Below are 20,160 nucleotides of genomic sequence, written 5' to 3'. Positions count from 1 at the left end.
AAAACAATAGGACTAAATATTGTTAAAACCTTTCCATCCATCCTAACAAAAAATAGTTATCCAGATTTATGGTCTAATCAAGGAAAATAATAGCCCCCATAATCTCATTAGAAAAACATTTCCAATCAGATTCAACTTTTATGGTTGTTAATAATTTGTCAAAAAAACCTCTGTGATCAACTCGGTACTACTAGTACCGATAATTGTGATGATAAATCTTCTCTGGACCAAGTTAATGCTTAGGAGCCTTTGGTTACAAAAACTTTTTAAATTAAAATTTAAGTTTTTTTTTTTGATGCAGACCACTTTTTATTTATTTTTTATCTATCTACCTATCTTTGGCTGCATTGGGTCTTCGTTGCTGCACACAGGCTTTCTCTAGCTGCGGCGAGTGGGTGCTACTCTTTGTTGTGGTGCGCGGGCTTCTCATTGCGGTGGCTTCCCTTGTTGTGCAGCACAGGCTCTAGGCACGCGGGCTTCAGTAGTTGTAGCTCATGGGCTCTAGAGCGCAGGCTCAGTAGTTGTGGTGCACGGGCTTAGCTGTTTCGCGCCATGTGGGATCTTCCCAGACCAGGGATCGAACCCATGTCCCCTGCATTGGCAGGCAGATTTTTTTTTTTTTTTAACATCGGTATTAGAGTATAATTGCTTTACAATGTTGTGTTAGTTTCTGCAGTATTACAAAGTGAATCAGCTATATATCCCCATATCCCCTCCCTCCTGCATTTCCCTCCCACCCTTCCTATGTCATCCCTCTAGGTGATCACAAAGCTCCAAGCTGATCTCCCTGTGCTACGCAGCTGCTTCCCACTAGCTATCTATCTTACATTTGGTAGTATATATATGTCAATGCCACTCTCTCACTACATCCCAGTTTACCCTTAGCCCTCCCCGTGTCCTCAAGTCCATTCTCTACATCTGTGTCTTTATTCCCATCCTGCCTCTAGGTTCATCAGAACCTTTTTTTTTTTTTTTTAGATTCCATATATATGTGTTAGCATGTGGTATTTGTCTTTCTCTTTCTGATTTACTTCACTCTGTACGACAGACTCTAGGTCCATCCTCCTCACTACAAATAACTCAATTTCGTTTCTTTTTATGGCTGAGTAATATTCCATTGTCTATATGTGCCATATGTTCTTTATCCATTCATCTGTCATTGGGCACATGTTGCTTCCATGTCCTGGCTATTGTACATAGAGCTGCAATGAACACTGTGGTACACGACTCTTTTTGAATTATGGTTTTCTCAGGGTATATGCCCAGTAGTGGGATTGCTGCGTCATATGGTAGTTCTATTTTTAGTTTTTTAAGGAATCTCCATACTGATCTCCATAATGGCTGGATCAATTTACATTCCCACCAACAGGGCAAGAGGGTTCCCTTTTCTCCACACCCTCTCCAGCATTTATTTTTTGTAGATTTTTTGATGATGGCCATTCTGACCGGTGTGAGGTGATACCTCATTGTAGTTTTGATTTTCGTTTCTCTAATAATTAGTGATGTTGAGCATTGGCAGGCGGATTCTTAACCACTGCGCCACCAGGGAAGTCCCAAGACCTACCACTTTAGTTTGCAGACATTCATTACTTGCTAGTCTGCACATTAACATAACCCAAACCTGAATAAAATGATTCTAGTTCAATAACAGATAAAATGACTTCAATTCAGTTTAACGAGCAATGATTGTATATCTACCATGTGCCAAAAGCAGTGATCTCTCTTTAACGCATATCTGACCAAGTTTCCAAGTCCTACCTTATCTCCCCACAGACTGTGAGATGTCACTGGATGTGCTTCTCCATGTTCCACCCTGTCACTTGTCTCACTTGTCATTTTGACCTCTGGTTTCTTATCACTGAGCAACTTGAGGTTGCTGGTACACTTTGAACTATTCTGTGCCTCTTTGCTTTTCCTAAATGTGTCATTCTGCAGGAATATAAAAATAAACAAAACACTATCCCTACTCTAGAGTAGCTTAAGTGTGAGACAACAAATAGCTTAACTATGACCTTACAAGTGCCATGAGAAAGGAAGGTTCAGGGAAGAAAGGCACTTACCAAGAGGAAGACGAAAAGATAAAGGGGGTCGTGGGAGAAGATGGGAGAGGGAAGTCAGGGAATGTCCTTGGAAGATTACATCTAAACCCATTCGTAAAGGATTTTTTGTAGAAGACCACCTTTAGCCAATGCTTTATCATCAACCTCCAGATGTGTATCTTTAGCCCAGCACTCTCCTCTCAATTAGAGATTCTTTTACCTAGCTGCCTATCGCTCTTGACTAGGTATCTTCTCCACTATCAGATAAGCTAAAATTCTTAACCTTTCCCTCAAAATCTACTCCTTCTACAGCCTTCCCAATCTCACAAGATGACAATTCCTTCCTTTTGGTTGCTCAGGCCAAAACCTTGAGTCATCCTGGATTCATCCTTGGCAATGTAAAGTCTTATACCTTCAAAGGAGCAGTTGGGTGACATGGTGTGGGTTAAAGTCGGATGGGAGTGGGTTCAAGAGAGAATGAAAGGGGGGCTTCCCTGGTGGTGCAGTGGTTAAGACTCCGCGTTCCCAATGCAGGCGACCCAGGTTCAATCCCTGGTCAGGGAACTAGATCCTACATGCATGCCACAACTAAGAGTTCGCATGCCACAACTAAGGAGCTGGCGAGCCGCAACTAAGACCCGGCAAAACCAAATAAATAAATAAATATTTCTTTTAAAAAGAAGAGAGAATGAGAGGAAAGGAATTGGGATTAGGGAGTAGATACACCTTTTCAAAGAAGGAGCAGAATAAAAGAAAGTAAATGAGCTGGACATAGATTGAGATAGGATTTGTTATGAAGGAAAAAATTATGGTATGTTTGATGCTGATGAATGGCCCAGCTGAAGAGAGGAACTGATGATGCAGGAGACAGAAGAGACAATTGCTATAGCAGCACCCTTGAGTGAGAGCATGAGCAGTTCACTCATGACAATAAAAGTAATAGCAGAGTAAAGGGCACAGATAAAAGTAGTTTAGGAGATGGGGGGGATGCATAAACTCTCTTGATTGAGTTTACTGATTATCTGTTCTAAAAGTCATCAACTGAGAATATGAACAGGAAAGCAAGTGCTAGAGGTTTGAACAGAGAGAAGATGTGAAATAGCTGTCTAGGAAAGCGGAAGATTTTATAAATTCATATGAATTAGTAGCAGAGTCCTCAAGTACATGCTCTTTATGCAAATAAGACTCTCATTTACATTTCCTGAACATAATGTTTATAGGTCTAATAATTCCGCCTTTTGATCTAAATAAGTGAACCTTTAGTTTTGAAAAATAGTTATCTATGAGACATTAAATCAATCAGAAAGCATGCATTCATGAAGATGGTAAGGGTTCACAGAAAGAACATGGGGTTTAAAAATCATAAGATCTGGGTTCAGGTTGTGGTTCTGTCACTATAAACTAATGATCAAATGCAATTCCCTTGTGCTCCCTAAGCCTGAATAGCCTCACCTGAAAGACGGGATGATATCTACTTCCCATGGTCACCAAGAGGACTAAACACAATAACACTGGAGGCAGCACCGTGGCAACTGCACAGTGTTAAGTACATGTTAACTATTATTATTCTCGTTGTTGTTTAACTGTAGATTGATCAACTATATTGACTTACCTAGAGAACAATTATAGATTGTTGACTATAGACTGATCACTAAACTACAAAGTAACCTCAAGAGAACACTGAAATTAATTTACTTTTGCCTTATATAAAACTCATTTAAATGACATTACCAGACTAGATAATAACTGCAAGACTAAGAAATAAGCAATTTACCAGAATAAAATAAAAGCAACACAAGGAGGTTAGAAGAAAATAAAAGGGAGATGGAGATTCTACCATACACATAACACCTAACGATCTCAAAATCTAAGCTCAGAAGAGAAGAATAAAAACATTACAACATAAAAACAATTAGGTTTTAGAGTATGAAAAAGCTTTGCATACTTCTCTGGAGATAAGGCTTGGGCTCTAATCATGGGAAATGATTAGACGTACCCTACTGGACATACCTAGTAGGGTACGTCCTCATTCGAAAGGTGCTATACTGTCTTCTTTCTGACATCCCAGAGGACAGACTCCCATTTCATGAAGTGAAAACTTTCTCAGCTAAATACATACAGCACTGAAAACAACACAAGTTTTTTAAACTAATCACATGCTCTGAGATATAAGGATATTGAAATTTACTTTTTTTTTTTATCTCTTCTCCTGCAATCTCTTCTCTTTCTCAGCAGTGGGATTTCAGAGTCCCACTGCTGGCAAATCAATTTGGCAGAGAAGGGAAGTAGGAAGAAGGTGAGAGGGCATGTGTGCTGTGAAGAAGAGACACACAGCGAGTGCGATTTGGGCAAAATGGGGAGGATTCAGCATTGTCTCAATGCACGGCCTCCTTCTTGTGTAAAAGTCAGGCCTGTGCCAACATCGCCCTCTGGTGGCCAATGAAGGTAGTTACAAAGCTCCACAACAGAAAGCCCCCAGTCAGTTGAACAAGAAAAAGTTCTGTAGTATCTAGTTATCATCCTTCCCAGGACATACTTAGGCCCTTTCTCCAGGATCAAAGTTTCTCAGTCATGGACCTGCATCCAAGTCACTTGCAAGGGCTTGTTTAAAAAACAGATTGCTGGGACTTCCCTGGTGGCTCAGTGGTTAAGAATCCGCCTGCCAACGCAGGGGATGCCGGTTCGAGCCCTGGTCCAGGAAAATCCCACATGCTGCAGAGCAACTAAGCCCGAGCACCATAACTAGGGAGCCTGCGCTCTAGAGCCCGCGCGCCACAACTACTGAGCCCACGTGCCACAACTACTGAAGCCCACATGCCTAGAGCCCGAGCTCCGCAACAAGAGAAGTCACCGCGATGAGAAGCCTGCACACAGCAACCAAGAGTAGCCCCCTGCTCTCCCCAATTAGAGAAAGCCAGTATGCAGCAATGAAGAACCAACGCAGCCATAAATAAATATAAATTTTTTTTTAAAAGTGCCAATTGTTGAGTCCTATCCCCAGTGTTTGCCTAAGAATTGCATTTTGAACAAGGTCCCAAGTGATACTGCTGGTCCAAGAACCACACTTTGAGAACCACTGTCCTAAGATTAAAACATTCTATAGAAATAAATTCTTAGCCTCAAAAACCTCCTGGAATGTTGGGGAGTAAGTATCCTCTCAATATCGTAAGTGCTCTATATAAGTACATGGAATACAGAAAAATGAAGTGGCTTACCCACAAATTTGCCAACTATTTATGTTTAAGGGTCAACAATGTATTAGATGTTCATTCAAACATCTGTGACAATGTTTTGAATGAACAAGAGTGACAGAAGTTATACTGTTACATCTAAGAGAAAGCTTCTGTCTTTTGTCTTCCTAGCCTTGAAAACAGAGCCATACAGAGCTGATAATGAACAGTACTAGGAAGATAACATTTTTGAAGGAAAAAAAAAGTAATACATATGTTCTGAAAAAGTATCTTGAGAATTGTTTCCCAAGGAGACAGGCATTTTAGAAGAAGTTGAAAAACAGTTTCATTTCTAGGTATTTGGCTATTTAGGTTTTTTTTTTTTTTTTTTTTTTTTTTTTTTTGGCGGTACGTGGGCCTCTCACTGTTGTGGCCTCTCCCGTTGCGGAGCACAGGACCCGGACGCGCAGGCTCAGCAGCCATGGCACACAGGCCCAGCTGCTCCGCGGCACGTGGGATCTTCCCGGACCGGGACACAAACCCGCGTCCCCTGCATCGGCAGGCGGACTGTCAACCACTGCGCCACCAGGGAAGCCCTATTTAGGTATTTTATGGTGGCAATGCTATGGAAAAATACGTGTACACTCACAACTAAATGGGGGTAAAATGGGAAAGGGTATAGTACAGAAAAGGTACTAGCACCCACATTGTGAACTTGAAATACCATAGTTTCTTGGAGAAATCATTTTTTCCAGGTTTGGGGCAAGAACTATACCTTGGGGGAAAAAAAAGCAACATTTCCTACTTTGTGCTAAGTGCCATAAAGGCAGTCTCACTTTCCTTCCCCCTCATTTTAAAGCTAGGGCAATTACAGTAGGTGTATAATAATTAAAAGAAATAAAAACACCATTGCCCAGAGGGTTCCATTATGTGTAACCCACTTAACTAACCTTTCTATATCTAGATGCAGGAAGCTGGTTGATAAATTTCCAGTAGTTGGCCTAAGTTAGCCTGTTGTAAAATCATATCAAGAGCACCAGTGATGGGGCTTCCCTGGTGGCGCAGTGGTTAAGAAGGTTAATTACAGGTTATTCAAATATTAAAAATATCAGCAGGAAAAATTTAATAATTTTTATAAGCAAAACAGTTGTTTAAAAATTCTCCTTCTCTTGGGTCAAGTTCATGGTACACAGATCAAATCACCCAAGATGAACCACAAGAAAATCTGCTACCATCTCATTATCCTCACCCACCTAAGCTGAGTCCCAGGTGGTAGGAGTCACGCACAGCTAAAGGAAGATTTTAAATGAAAAGGAGCAAGCTTCCTCCAACCTATGACTGATGAGGGTAAGTTAATGCGGATGGGAAGAGTATCTTAGCCATGACTCAAGTTATTAAAATATTTACTTTGTACCATTTCCTTTCTTCCAACTAAAGTGTTCCTTTTAGGTTAATCAAAGGACAAATAACTCCACTCACCGTTACGGATTAAAAGAAAACAGACATTTCCATTTTCCATTAACGAATCCAATTTTTTTCTTGGAGTAAATATTTATACGGATATAATTTGATTTTAAACTCTCAATAATACTTCTTCTGATCATTTGTGGTTACCCTTCCACCCCCCAAATAAAGCACATATAAAAGAAGCAGGAGTTCCTCTTCCACTCAGGCTACAGAAAGCCAGAAGAAATGTCACTCCCACCCTATCAACAACAAAAAACCCAGATCAACTACAAAATCAAACTCAACTACAACAACTCAACTACAAAAACGAACTCACCAGAGAGCTGAGGTTTTAGGGCAACCAAGTAGTGTGGAATCCACACTTGAGACATTCCCCTCAAGGAGATATGGGAGGTAAGCAATGGTTCTCCTGTGTCTTACGTGCCATGCAAGCAGGTGAGAAGAATTCAACTATAGAGTTTAACCATTTGCTAAAGGCTAAGTGAAGGCTAGCATGAGAGTAAAGGGCCCCTGGGATCCACAGACACAAAAGGAGTTCTTACCCACTTGCAGGTTAGAAAGACTGGAGGCAGCGGGGGGACCAGAGAGCTGCTCTAGGTGGTGCAGACCTGGAAAAAGCTGCCACTAACAGCAAAGGCAAGAAGCCCTGGCCCCTAGGACTCCTCTCTCCTATGCAAACAGAAGCTTTAAGCTGCTGGGGGAGGAGTATCAAACCCTGTCAGCCCCAGGGCCCGGGTGAAGACCCACTGCAGCTGGGGAAGAAGTTAACAAGAAAATCCCCTCTTACCCTAGGGGAGGAGCCAGAAAGAATCCTAGCCCAGGATCCTATGCCAATACCTTTAGAAAATACCATCCGTGTAAGAGGGATAATATGATTGAGAAAAAAACTCAACCACAAGACGCATGCACACAGGCTTGAGCCTAAACCAAGGCCAAAAAACAAAAATAAAAAAACTCCTGCCCACTACCAGGCTATCCCTCTTCTGATAAGGGAGGGGAGAGCATGGAGAGAAATCCTCCTGAGGCACAGGTGCACAGCAGGGCCAAAAGCTGGGAGTGGAACAAGAACTTTGAGAAAAGAACTTTTTTTTTTTTTGCGGTACGCAGGCCTCTCACTGTTGTGGCCTCTCCTGTTGCGGAGCACAGGCTCCGGACGCACAGGCTCAGCGGCCATGGCTCACGGGCCCAGCCGCTCCGTGGCATGTGGGATCTTCCCGGACCGGGGCACGAACCCATGTCCCCTGCATCAGCAGGCGGACTCTCAACCACTGCGCCAACCAAGGAAGCCCAGAAAAGAACTTTTGAGAAAAGCTTTCCAGCACCTCAGTCCCTACTCTACGCACCAGAAATGGAAGAATTTGAAGCCAGTAATGCACTGAAGACCATCATAGCAACAACAAAGCCCAACCCTAGCTCAGCCCTGGCCTAAATTGACTCAACCCTTTGAAAGTATTAATTAACTAGTAAAAGAAGAGAGTTGCCCATTGTTGGGTTGTACCCCGCAGGCCTACAAGGTCTGTGCTTGCCCAGCTCTAAAACCGAAGAAAGAACCCAGAGTCAGCAACAGAGACATCAACGGTGTAATGGATGGGGGACCTCACACAGCTGAAGCAAGGTACTGGAGCGACACCCCACCGTGTGCAGCAGACAGCAGGCAGGACACGGTGGCAGTCTTCACTGCCGGCAGGGGTGGGGTTGGGGGTGGGGGATTACCAGTTATAAGAGAATTATGTCAGGTGGGTTCATTAGTTACCAGGGAAACCAGCAGAGAGGCACGCCCCTCATTACCCCTTCGATAAAAACAATCAACAGCTGGAGCAGGGGCAAGAGTGTAGGAAGGTCCGGCACTTGAGTAGGGTACAGGTGAAGCAGGCACTGGTTGAGAAGGGAATGTACAGAGAGCAAAAGAACAGCCATCTTGAGTGGCCTGACCATACACTCATTTCCAGGCATAAATATTTTATTTCAGTCTCTACTGTTTTACATGTGAGGTCCAGCATTCACTAAAAAATTAAGATACACATAAAAAGTACCAGAAAAAAACAGTAAAGAGACAAAATAATCAGACTGAGAGATGACCCAGATGTTCAAATTACCGGACAGACATTTAAAATAATTATGATTAATGTGTTAAAGTCTATAGTGGAAGAGATAGAAATATGCATTAACAGATGGATAATTTCAGCAGAGAGATGGAAACTCTAAAAGTCAAACAGAAATGCTAGAAGTTAAAAACAGTAAAGATATTAAAGATAAAGAATGCCACTGAGTGCTCATCATTAGACTCAGTGCAACCAGGAAAAAAATCAGGGAATTTTAAGATAGATGAAAAGAAAGTACCCAAAATGAAACATAGAGCATCTAAGAACTGTGGGACAATACTCAAAAATCTAACAAAAATGTAACTGGAATCCCAAAAGAAGAAGAGAGAAAGAAAGAGGCAAAGCACAGATCAAGCTCAGAGAAGCCAAGAAGGACAAATAACAAAATATTACCTAAACACAACACATTCAAACTGAACAAAATATCACCTAAACAACACATTCAAACTGCTAAAAACCCAAGATAAAGATAGCCTGGAAGGTGGGAGTGGGGGGAGAACAATGATCAAGATTGTAACAGATTTCTCATAGGTTCTCATAGGAAACTATGCAAGTAGGACAACTAATTTTCCTTTAAATTACTGAAAGAAAAAAGTAACACAGAATAGGACACCTAGCAAAAAGTACCTTCCAAAACTTTAGGTTTGTTTTTCAAATAAAACAAAGCTGAGAGAATTCACTGCTAAGCAGGTTTGTACTATAAGAGAAGAAGTGTTACAAGCTTTTCAGGCAGAAGGACTATGGTGCTAGACAGAAATTTGAGTCTATACAAAGAAATGAAGAATGCCCCAAATGGTAAAAATTAGAGTAAAGGTATATTTTTCCCATATTTTTATTCATTCTAAAAGATAATTGACAAGCTAAAGCAAAAATAGTAACAAGGTAGGTAACTAACATAAGTCAAATTATGTGTATGACAATAACACAAAAAATGACAGAGGAATTGGACATTTACTATTTTGCATGGAATTTTACACTATACACGAAATGGTAGAATACTACTGGAAGGCAAACTGGAAGAAATTAACATACACAGTAAACTCTAGGTCAAATATAAAACAATTTTTAAAAGAAATATATATAATAAGCCAATGTTGGAGTTAAAACAGTATTTTAAAAAATATTCAGGGACTTCCCTGGCAGCTCAGTGATTAGGAATCTGCCTACCAATGCAGGGGACATGGGTTCGAGCCCTGGTCCAGGAAGATACCACGTGCCGCACAGCAACTAAGCCTGTGCGCCACAACTACTGAGCCTGAGCTCTAGAGCCCATGAGCCACAACTATTGAGCCCGCATGCTGCAGCTACTGAAGCCCACGTGCCTAGAGTCTGTGCTCTGCAACAAGAGAAGCCAGCATAATGAGAAGCCCGCGCACTGCAACAAAGAGTAGCCCCTGCTCACCGCAACTAGAGAAAGCCCGTGCACCACAACGAACACCCAACACAGACAAAAATAAAATAAATAAAATAAGTAAATTTTTTTTAAAAAGCCTATTTTAGGTGGTTGCCAGAGGTGGGGGGGTGGGCAAATGGGTGAAAGGAGTCAAAATAAATAAAATTTAAAAGTTATAAAATAAATAAGTCCTGAGGATACAATGTATGGCATGGTGTCTATAGTTAATAACACTGTACTATATTTGAAAGTTGCTAAGAGAGTAGATATTAGAAATTCTCATCACAAGAGGAAAAAAATTCATAACTATATATGGTGATGGATGTTAACTAGACTTGTGGTCATCATTTCACAATAAAAACAAATATTGAATCATTATGTGGTATACCTGGAACTAATGTTTTATGTCAATTATATCTCAATTTTTAAAAAATGCTTATTTTAGAAAAGAAATGTTTCAAATCAATGATCTAAGCTGCCACCTTAAAAAACTAGAAAAAGAGCAAATCAACTAAAAGTAAGCAGAAGGAAGGAAATATTAAAATTTACAAGCAGGAATTGAAAACAGAGCGGACATGACAAGAGATCCTACAGACATTAAAAGAATAAGGTAATATTATAATTTTATCTCCATTAATTCAATGACTTAAAGGAAACAGACCAATTCCTTGAAAGATACAAAACACCAAAGCTCACTTGAAAAGATAGAAAACTTGATAGAAAACAGGTCTGTATCTCTTAAACGAATTGAATTCCTAGTTAAAAACTTGACAGAGAAAACTCCAGATCGAGATGACTTCACTGACAGTCTGTCAAACATTAAAGAAAAAAACATCAATTCGACACAAACTGTTCTAGAAAACAGAATAGGAGGGAACACTTCCCAACTCATTCTATGATGTCAGCATGACCTCAGTTCTAAAACCTGACAAAGGCCTCACAAGAAAACAACAGACCAATATCCCACATGCACATAGATGCAAAAATCCTCAATCAAATGTTAGCAAATCTGACCAGCAATATATAAAGACAGCAAATCTCTTTTAAAGGGTTTAACCCATTTTTTAATCCTGACCTAGGATTACTTTCAAAGACAGGTGGCATCTAACTCTGTTCCAAATTGTCTTGGTATAAATACAGAATTTAAAGTATCTAACTTTACAAAGCTACTTTCAAAGAAAAGGCACAGCAGACAGTTTAATTTAGGAAATTAAGAGGCAAATTATATAGCCGTTGAGACATTACAGAAGGAACTTTAGGGTTAAGAGTAATCTACAGCTTCAAGAACACATACTCTACTGAAGGGTAATGAACCTACCTCCTTGGTTTCCAAGAAATTTAGATAAAGAGAAAGGTACTAGCCTATACTACAAAACTCAGTTCAGTTTCCTCAAAGGTTTCTAAGATTATGACCCAAAGCGTAATCCCTTATCTACTTTCTGAACCTATCTATCCAGTCTGGCTTAATTACTTACCTTCAGCCTGGCTAGTGTCTGAGCATGGTTTCTTCTTTGACTCTGAATTCCTGGTTTTCTCATCAACATCCAGTAGAGGAATATAGTCTGTTTTTCCAACAGTTTCTCCCACAACATCATCAAAGGCCTCTGCCTCCAGTGTGGCAATAAAGTCCCGTTTTATCTCTTCCTCAATTTCTGGAGGTGGCTCTGTTAATGCATCTGCAAGACTGAGGTCTGCCATTCTGCACCACTGCAACTGCCTGGTTAAGGGGGAAAAAAATGTTTCATACGATGAGAACTGCAAAGGGAAAAACATTCCTAGAAACTCTTGTCATCATCTTAAACAAAAAAGGAATTAAAATCTAAAATTTTAGAGCTAAAAGAGACTCTCCCATTTTATAGATTAGAAAATCACAGCTCTGTAACAGACAGTCTTACCCAAGGTAAACACTTTTTCTTTCATCTCTGAGAGGTAAATAGAGCAAGTGCCATTTTGTCCTTTTCATTAATAAGAAAAATGAAGTGCAAAAATACCCCTCAATTTATCCAAGGTTACAGCCAGTAAGATTCAAATCAGGTCTTTTGATTTCAAGTCTTAAAACCCTTTCAACTATTCCATTTGTCTTAATTTCCAAATCATGTCACAGAATAATTCTTAAAATATATACAAAAGGAGGTCAGATTAGGTTATATTCCCATTTTTTTAAAAAAATGGTTAATTACTATCAGGCAAATGAAGTCACTTTTATTTACCAGGGATTAGGAATATGGACCTTATCTTGTAAGCAGTGCTTCATGAATCACTTGGACATGGCTCTGTCAACCGAACTACTCTTACTAGTTTCCTGCTGGCATGAAAAATACAGACAACGTTCCCTGAATTACCTAGGGGAGGCAGTCCCTCTCTGTGGTCATGTACATTAGCATCTTTGCAGAACACCAGGCTTTCCATTTTTAAACATAACCTGAAATTAAAAAGTATATGGGGGACTTCCCTGGTGGCGCAGTGGTTAAGAATCTGCCTGCCAATGCAGGCGACGCGGGTTCGAGCCCTGGTCCGGGAAGATCCGACATGCCGCGGAGCAACTAAGCCCGTGCGCCACAACTACTGAGCCTGTGCTCTAGAGCCCGCAAGCCACAACTACTGAGCCCGCACACCTAGAGCCTGTGCTCCGCGGCAAAAGAAGCCACCACAATGAGAAGCCCGCCCACCACAACAAAGAGTAGCCCCCACTCGCCACAACCAGAGAAGAGCACGCGCGCAGCAATGAAGACCTAATGCAGCCAAAAATAAAGAAAATAAAAATAAAGAACTTTGTAAAGGCCTGACATATGTCAAAGGGTTCCATAAAGAGGAACTGCTTTTCCCTTTTCTATCTATGATAGCTATTATTACTAGTTAGCCTTTGAAAGCTGTTATGAACAGAAAACAATAAAGAATGTCTATAATTAAGCAGTTTCATTGTCATAGAGAACTTGTAAGGAACACCTGTACCACCTTTAACAACATACAATAAGAGCCCAACAGATTTATTTGTCCTAGAAATATGTAATTATGACACTTACTTCATGCAATCTTCTCAAACTTTTCCTAATTTAGGACACTGGTGAAAATACAGACAAAACCAGCAATACATTTTAAACCTCATTTATCCGAGTACAGATTCTCAAAAGGCAACTTTTTATTCACTGTAATCTTTCCCCTCCTCCCCGCCTCCCAACCTCCCAACCTCCCAACCTCCCAAACCATTTTCTGGGCTGACATGTGGTTCATGGAATATGAACAGCAGCTTAAATTCAGTCTAAGAGGGTAAAATTGATAGAAAATTAGACAGCTGGAAGTGGGAAGGTCACTTGGCTCCCAGTACATGCATCCAACCACCCAACATCTGCATCTCAAAACAGTTTAGCTATTCTTTTCATGTCATCACATATAAATAGAAGTATGATTTAAGCGCGCGCACACACACACACACACACACACACACACAAAATCTACTTATGGAAAATGACCCTGTAAAAGCAATACTAGCTAGTGGAAGTGAAAATACTGGCTTTTAGCCAAAAAGCCCCAGTTTTCAATAAATTAAAGAGAAGACTACTCAATTTTATAGTTATTCTATTCTAAAATATGTGTAAGTATAATAAATTCCTTAGGTGCTCTACAGATCTGTTAAGCTGGTTCTGCAAGTGCTCCAGAATTGATCTTAATAACTTCATGACTGAATGTCATCCCACACTTAACAGCATCATTTAAGGCCACAATATTTGTTCATGCCTTAAAATGTTTAGTTATGTATTTTATGGACAAATGGATCTGACACAGTGTTCTTCTCAAATCTGGATATACAGGAAAATTCAAAAACATACCCTTGTGAATGAGAAGTATCTACTTAAAAAAATTCTCTCATTGACTATTTATGCTTTTCCTCCTCTATTTGTATAGATAATAGAGAAAATTAACTGAGTTTGAATTTTTTTAATTTAAGTACAGTTGATTTGCAATGTTTCAGGTGTACAGCAAAGTGATTCAGTTATATACATATTCTTTTTCAGATTCTTTTCCGTTATAGGTTATTACAAGATATTGAATATAGTTCCCTGTTCTGTTAACTTTAAATGGATTTGTTGATAGGAGGCAAGAAACGAAAGCTGGTTAAAGAAGTTTCCATGGGCTTCCCTGGTGGCGCAGTGGTTGGGAGTCCGCCTGCCGATGCAGGGGACACGGGTTCGTGCCCCGGTCTGGGAAGATCCCACATGCCGCGGAGCGGCTGGGTCCGTGAGCCATGGCCGCTGATCCTGCGCGTCCGGAGCCTGTGCTCCGCAGCGGGAGAGGCCACAGCAGTGAGAGGCCCGCGTACCGGAAAAAAAAAAAAAAAAGAAGTTTCCATGCTTCACTAGTTCAGTCTGATTCTCACTATGGCTTTGAGTGAGTCACCTTCCGGGGCTGAGTTCCCTAGGCTGTAAAATGAGAGTGGTATGTTAAACGATTCTTGAGGTTGACTATTCTATAAGCTACTCATAATTCAGTTTCATCACTTAAATTAGAAATAAACAAACTTCATATAGATTCTCTGTGTGACTATTATTTTATACATCAAGTACTCTCAATTATAACTGGGTTCAGGTTTATTAAAAGGTAAAAAGGGGCTTCCCTGGTGGCGCAGTGGTTGAGAGTCCGCCTGCCGATGCAGGGGACGTGGGTTCGTGACCCGGTCTGAGAAGATCCCACGTGCCGCGGAGCGGCTGGGCCCGTGAGCCATGGCCGCTGAGCCTGCGCTCCACAACGGGAGAGGCCCCAACAGTGAGAGGCCCGCGTACCGCAAAAAAAAAAAAGCCTTTCGGCAAAGGGAGAGACTAAAAACCAACTACCCAGTGCACAGTGCCTGCTTGAGCAAATCTGACTGGAGCTTAAGAAACTCCACCCAGTTCTGGCTAACATCAAAGGAGACTTGACACCACTCTACCAGAAAATAAGCCCCATATTATTTAACCAGGCACCAAAAGCGTACCGTTTTCAAGCATAGCACTCTGGACATCTGATCCTTCATTCTGACTTCATGCCTGATGTGAAACTATCTGCTGAGAACGTTTTGAAAATACCTAGGTAAACCAAGGCAAGAGGAAATGACAGGACATGATGATGAAGCACAGAAGAGAATTTTGGCCTCTTGACTATTCTTTTACTATTAATAGCTATGTGCTCATAAAGAGTAAATAAGAATACATAATGAGATCACAAGTGCCTTCTCTGTTGTATGGTTTTCTTCAGATCACAAACTCTGGAATTAATTACTGAACTAAAAATATTTTCTAGGGCTTCCCTGGTTGTGCAGTGGTTGAGAGTCCGCCTGCCGATGCAGGGGACACGGGTTCGTGCCCCGGTCCGGGAAGATCTCACATGCCGCAGAGCGGCTGGGCTCGATAAGCCATGGCCGCTGAGCTTGTGCATCCAGAGCCTGCCAGTGTACCGCAAAAAAAATTTTTTTAATTAAAAAAATAAAAAAATATATTTTCTAGGTCTATACAGATTAAATAGTGTTCATATCTAACTTAAATGCACAGAAGTATGGGCAAGTTTTCAAGTTCCCAGAAGTCCTTGTGAAAATTTTAGGTCAGTCATATCTATAGTCACTCAGTTGGGATCTGTGCTCATTCTGGCTGATGAGAAATTAGCATTCTAGTTTGCAAATGGCCTGTTGTTGCCTCTGTCCTCCCTTACTAACCTCCCCCCATCCCTGCCCCTGACCAAAAGTGCTGCTTTGAAACTAAACTGGAGGAAGAAAACTCATGAAAAGGAAGAACAGAAGCCTAATTCCCACCAACATACTCACACTTTTCATAACCACTGTAATATTTTCATTTCACTTGGTCACATTAGCCAAACTTCTACCAAGATTCAAACTTCTACCAAGATTCATTCAATGCAGCAGCCAGCATTCTCTTTTGAAGTACAAAATCCTATTTCATAATTTAAAGGGGGGTAATAAGGGGACATACACCCCTTGAAGGACCATCATTCCACCTTATGTGACTTTAGTTAGCAAGTAGCTTTCCTCCTAACCCCAGAGATAAATTCCATTGAAAGTGTCTGAGTTTCTGGTTTTGGGATAAAAAGGAAGAACATAATTTAGCAACATGGAATATTTCAGGGAACAAAGCAGACCTGGATAAGGTACCAAAGTAGGGAGAAGGTACGTGGGCCCAGAGACCCTAGGAGGTAAGAGAAAGGGAGGTGACAACGCCATGGGCAAGCTCAACACCTTTCAAAACACTGCCTGTCAGTTTTAGAAAAAAGAAAGAAACTTTCTTCTCAGTAATTGGGACTAGTTTAGAACCAAAATTATCATTTATAACATTGTTTATCTAAGGAAAATGTATTCTGAGTTCCAAATAACCAATTTAAAAAAGAAACATTTAATAATAATTCTTAAAGGTAGGAGACTGTTCATAATATTCACTTAAATTGTACCCATGATGGATATTCTGTTCTGTTTGGGGGGTGGGGGTGGGGTGGAGAGGTGAGTTATGGACAAGACACAGAACTGTAAAGATACGTGGGCTAATATTTTCTTCTGCACTTTTTTTTCCATGACAGAGAATTCTGAAGCCAGCACTAAGCTGCTATCCCAGGACAGTGCTGTGGCCAAAAATGTAGGGCTTATTCCTCAAGCTTGGAAGAAACCCAGCATCCCAGACAGTCCCAGAGACCATTTATAATCTGACATGCTTAAAGGTATAGTCTGCATCATAAAGATTTCACATTCAACATGAGATTTTTTTAGTTTGCCTAGCAAGCTTTCAGTGACTAAGTGGGGACTTTATTCCTCAGATTTGTTTTAATGAATTTCTTTCAGAGGCCTATTACATATAAAGCTGAACCTTATTTGTCTGGAGGCTGTGTTCTGTTTTTAATTTATTTAACTAGAAAACCTTGATTTATACTTTCAGTTGAAACAGTATTTCATTCAAAGTAAAACCAAATATTTATTAAGGACCTCTAGGGGTCCTTATACAGCTCACAGGCACTTACGATCCCTGAAGCTAAGCTAAATTTCTCCTGCTCCTCCCCAGAACCAGACTGGAAACAGCAACAGACAGCTCAGCAACATCTTGACTGTCCTGAGCAATAAACTCCAAACCCCCTGTGGAATATATTAACTTTCCACCCCCAGGTGCCTCCCTACCCACTACAAGGACAACAGCTGTACTATGACCAAGTGATGGAATTTCCAGGCTCAGCGGGGTTCTGTTCATCACCACCATTTGTCCTGCTCATCACAGGATTAGCAACAGGAGAGAGCCCTTGCTTACTAGAATAGCTGAGGCCATCAACCAGTGACATTCCTATATGAAAGAACACACTGATACACATTACTTCCATGTAGTCCCCAAAACAAAGTGTTCCTTTTCCCACTGCTAGTTTAGGAAGCCCTGTCCTGTAAGTATAAAAACACTGCACACACATGCACACACACATTCACATATCTAAGACCTTGCAGCACAAGGCTTAAAGCCTAGCTTACTTACTTACAGGGACTATCCAGGCAGCTTAGATTCGGTCCTGACTGAATGCATTTTGGATCTCTAAACAAGCACCTGCCACATTTCTATCCAAGTGAATTTGAATCTATTTCCCCAAGAAGAATCTACACTAGATACCTCCCACCGTTAGCCATGTGATACAGATGGCATGATGTCTGCTGAAGTCCAGTTATATGTGCCAAAACAAGAGATGACAATGACACAGCACTTACATTTCTGTTATAACTGTCCTCAAGACCAAATCTTCAATTTTATCTCAATTTTTTTAAAAGAAGAGCAAAACTTAAGATGATTCTCAATACCTAATGCCCCCAAATTTTGAAAAAAGAGGAAGTATTTTTTAATACTTTCATCCCAGTTAGTCTAACCTCAGTCTAACAGACAAAAAAACATTCAGAGTTTGCTTACTCTTATCCATAAATTATTTCTAAACACTTAAGATCTCTAAAGGCTTTTTAAAAAACACCAGTTCAAATAATCTAGGATCCAATTCCCTCACTTTAACAGATGACAAAAAAAGAATCAGAGAAAATGAATCACTTATAAATGAAACCAGGATTGAGGATCAGACTAAGAGGAGACCCAGAGAACACCAGACACAGATGCAGGGTGTGACAAAACTGGCAAAATCTTGGAATTTTACAGTCTCTGCTTTAACCTGACACAATGGTATCACTATACTTCAAAATCAAATTTTTTGCTCTACCTTTTCTTCTTAAAGGCAGTTGGGAAGAGTCCTAATATCAGGAAAACATACCAGTTGATTTAAAAGGACCCCAATGCCTATTTAAAAACAAAACAAAACTCCTTAGTGTGATATCAAAACCACACAATCCTAGAAGACCCAGTCCTACCACCTACTACAACCATCAGCAGTTTTCCACTTGGGGCTCTCTATACTTTAGTCACATGGGACCAGCTGCCATTTTACAAGCAGACCATTGACTTTATCACTGTATACTCTTGCTCATATTGCTCTCCACACTTCAAATTCTCTTTACTTTCTCCTTGTTAGTCTTGAAATCGAGATCCACATCCTATCACCTTTTCTCTGATTCCTTTTTAGAATCTGTTCTCCCAGTACCATTCAGAACTAATACATCGTCTATACTTCTATTGTAACAAACAGTACAGTCTGATCTATACTGTAGTGAGCTGTATATACTAGCAACTCCTGTAACCTACTAGGTTCCAAAGGGGAAAGACCATGTCTAAGTGATGTGTATATCTTCTCTTAGTGGATTACTTTATACAGAAGATGGGCCAAAACAGCAAAAGCCGACAAAACGAAGGGGATAACTAAACAGACAGTTCTAAAATGGTAAATGGAAGTTCATAAAAACCATGTCTAATCTGAAATTAATCAGAGATGCCAAAGCTACAAAAAGTCAGAACTGGAAAAAGAATCAACAGTGACTTCCCTGGTGGCACAGTGGTTAAGAATCCGCCTGCCAAAGCAGGGAACACGTGTTCGAGCCCTGGTCCGGGAAGATCCCACATGCCATGGAGCAACTAAGCCTGTGCGCCACAACTACTGAGCCTGTGCTCTAGAACCTGTGAGCCACCACTACTGAGCCCGCGTGCTGCAACTACTGAAGCCCACATGCCTAGAGCCCGTGCTCCGCAACAAGAGAAGCCACTGCAATGAGAAGCACATGCACCACAAGGAAGAGTAGCCCCCGCTGGCCGCAACTAGAGAAAGCCCACGTGCAGCAACGAAGACCCAATGCAGCCAAAAATAAATAAATAAAAATAAATTAATTAAAAAAAAAACCTCAAAGAAAAAAAAGAATAAACAGATTAAAGGTGGAAGGTCATCAGTAATTAAGAATATTCACCTCATTTCTCCTACTTTCTAAACATGGCCCGTGCCAGAGCAATCATGAAAAAAAAGCCAACAGGGAGTAACCAGACAAGCCAGCTCTCCATGCTGGTCATCTTATCATTATTAGGCAGGGCAACAAAAATAGCTCTCTGCTTTTAGAAAAGCACAACAACATGATGCAATGTGACAAAAACAAATCGTTTTTTGTTCAAGAGATCAGCTACCACCATCATGTTACTATCACTTTTATAATTATTGCAATGTTAAATCTCTATAGTATCAGCTCACATGTCTCTGTCAAGGAGTAACAAATATATTATAGAATTTTAAGCTGGGGAAATTGGATGAAGTAATCACACTTGATCAGCTCTTAGCTTTTGAGAACTATTTTATTTAAGAAAAACCTCTTGGGACTTCCCTGGTGGCGCAGTGATTAAGAATCCGCCTGCCAATGCAGGGGGCACGGGTTCAATTCAAGCCCTGGTCCAGGAAGATCCCACATGCCGAGGAGCAACTAAGCCCGTATGTCACAACTACTGAGCCTGTGCTATAGAGCCCGCGGGCCACAACTACTGAGCCCACGTGCCACAGCAACTGAAGCTCACAAGCTCTAGGGCCTGTGTGCCACAACAAGAGAAGCCACCGCAATAAGAAGCCCACGA

At 40.8% G+C, this 20,160-nt stretch overlaps 1 protein-coding gene across 8 annotated transcripts in view; it reads right to left on the bottom strand.

The window, feature by feature from the left end:
* The window catches only part of MAP4 (microtubule associated protein 4), a 170,781-nt gene that overhangs the window by 98,326 nt on the left and 52,295 nt on the right, over window positions 1-20,160 (bottom strand). For all 8 annotated transcript variants that reach the window (XM_032649821.1, XM_032649823.1, XM_032649825.1 and 5 more), the window contains one exon: window positions 11,647-11,888. In XM_032649821.1, the coding sequence (XP_032505712.1) occupies window positions 11,647-11,869 (223 nt within the window). In that variant the 5' untranslated portion in view covers window positions 11,870-11,888. Of the gene's footprint in view, window positions 1-11,646; window positions 11,889-20,160 lie in introns of those variants that run through there.

The sequence above is a fragment of the Phocoena sinus genome, chromosome 11 (genome assembly GCF_008692025.1).
Source record: "Phocoena sinus isolate mPhoSin1 chromosome 11, mPhoSin1.pri, whole genome shotgun sequence".
Taxonomy (NCBI): Eukaryota; Metazoa; Chordata; class Mammalia; order Artiodactyla; family Phocoenidae; genus Phocoena; species Phocoena sinus.
Note: the sequence above shows the minus strand (reverse complement) of the source record. Positions and strands in the feature narration are given on the sequence as shown.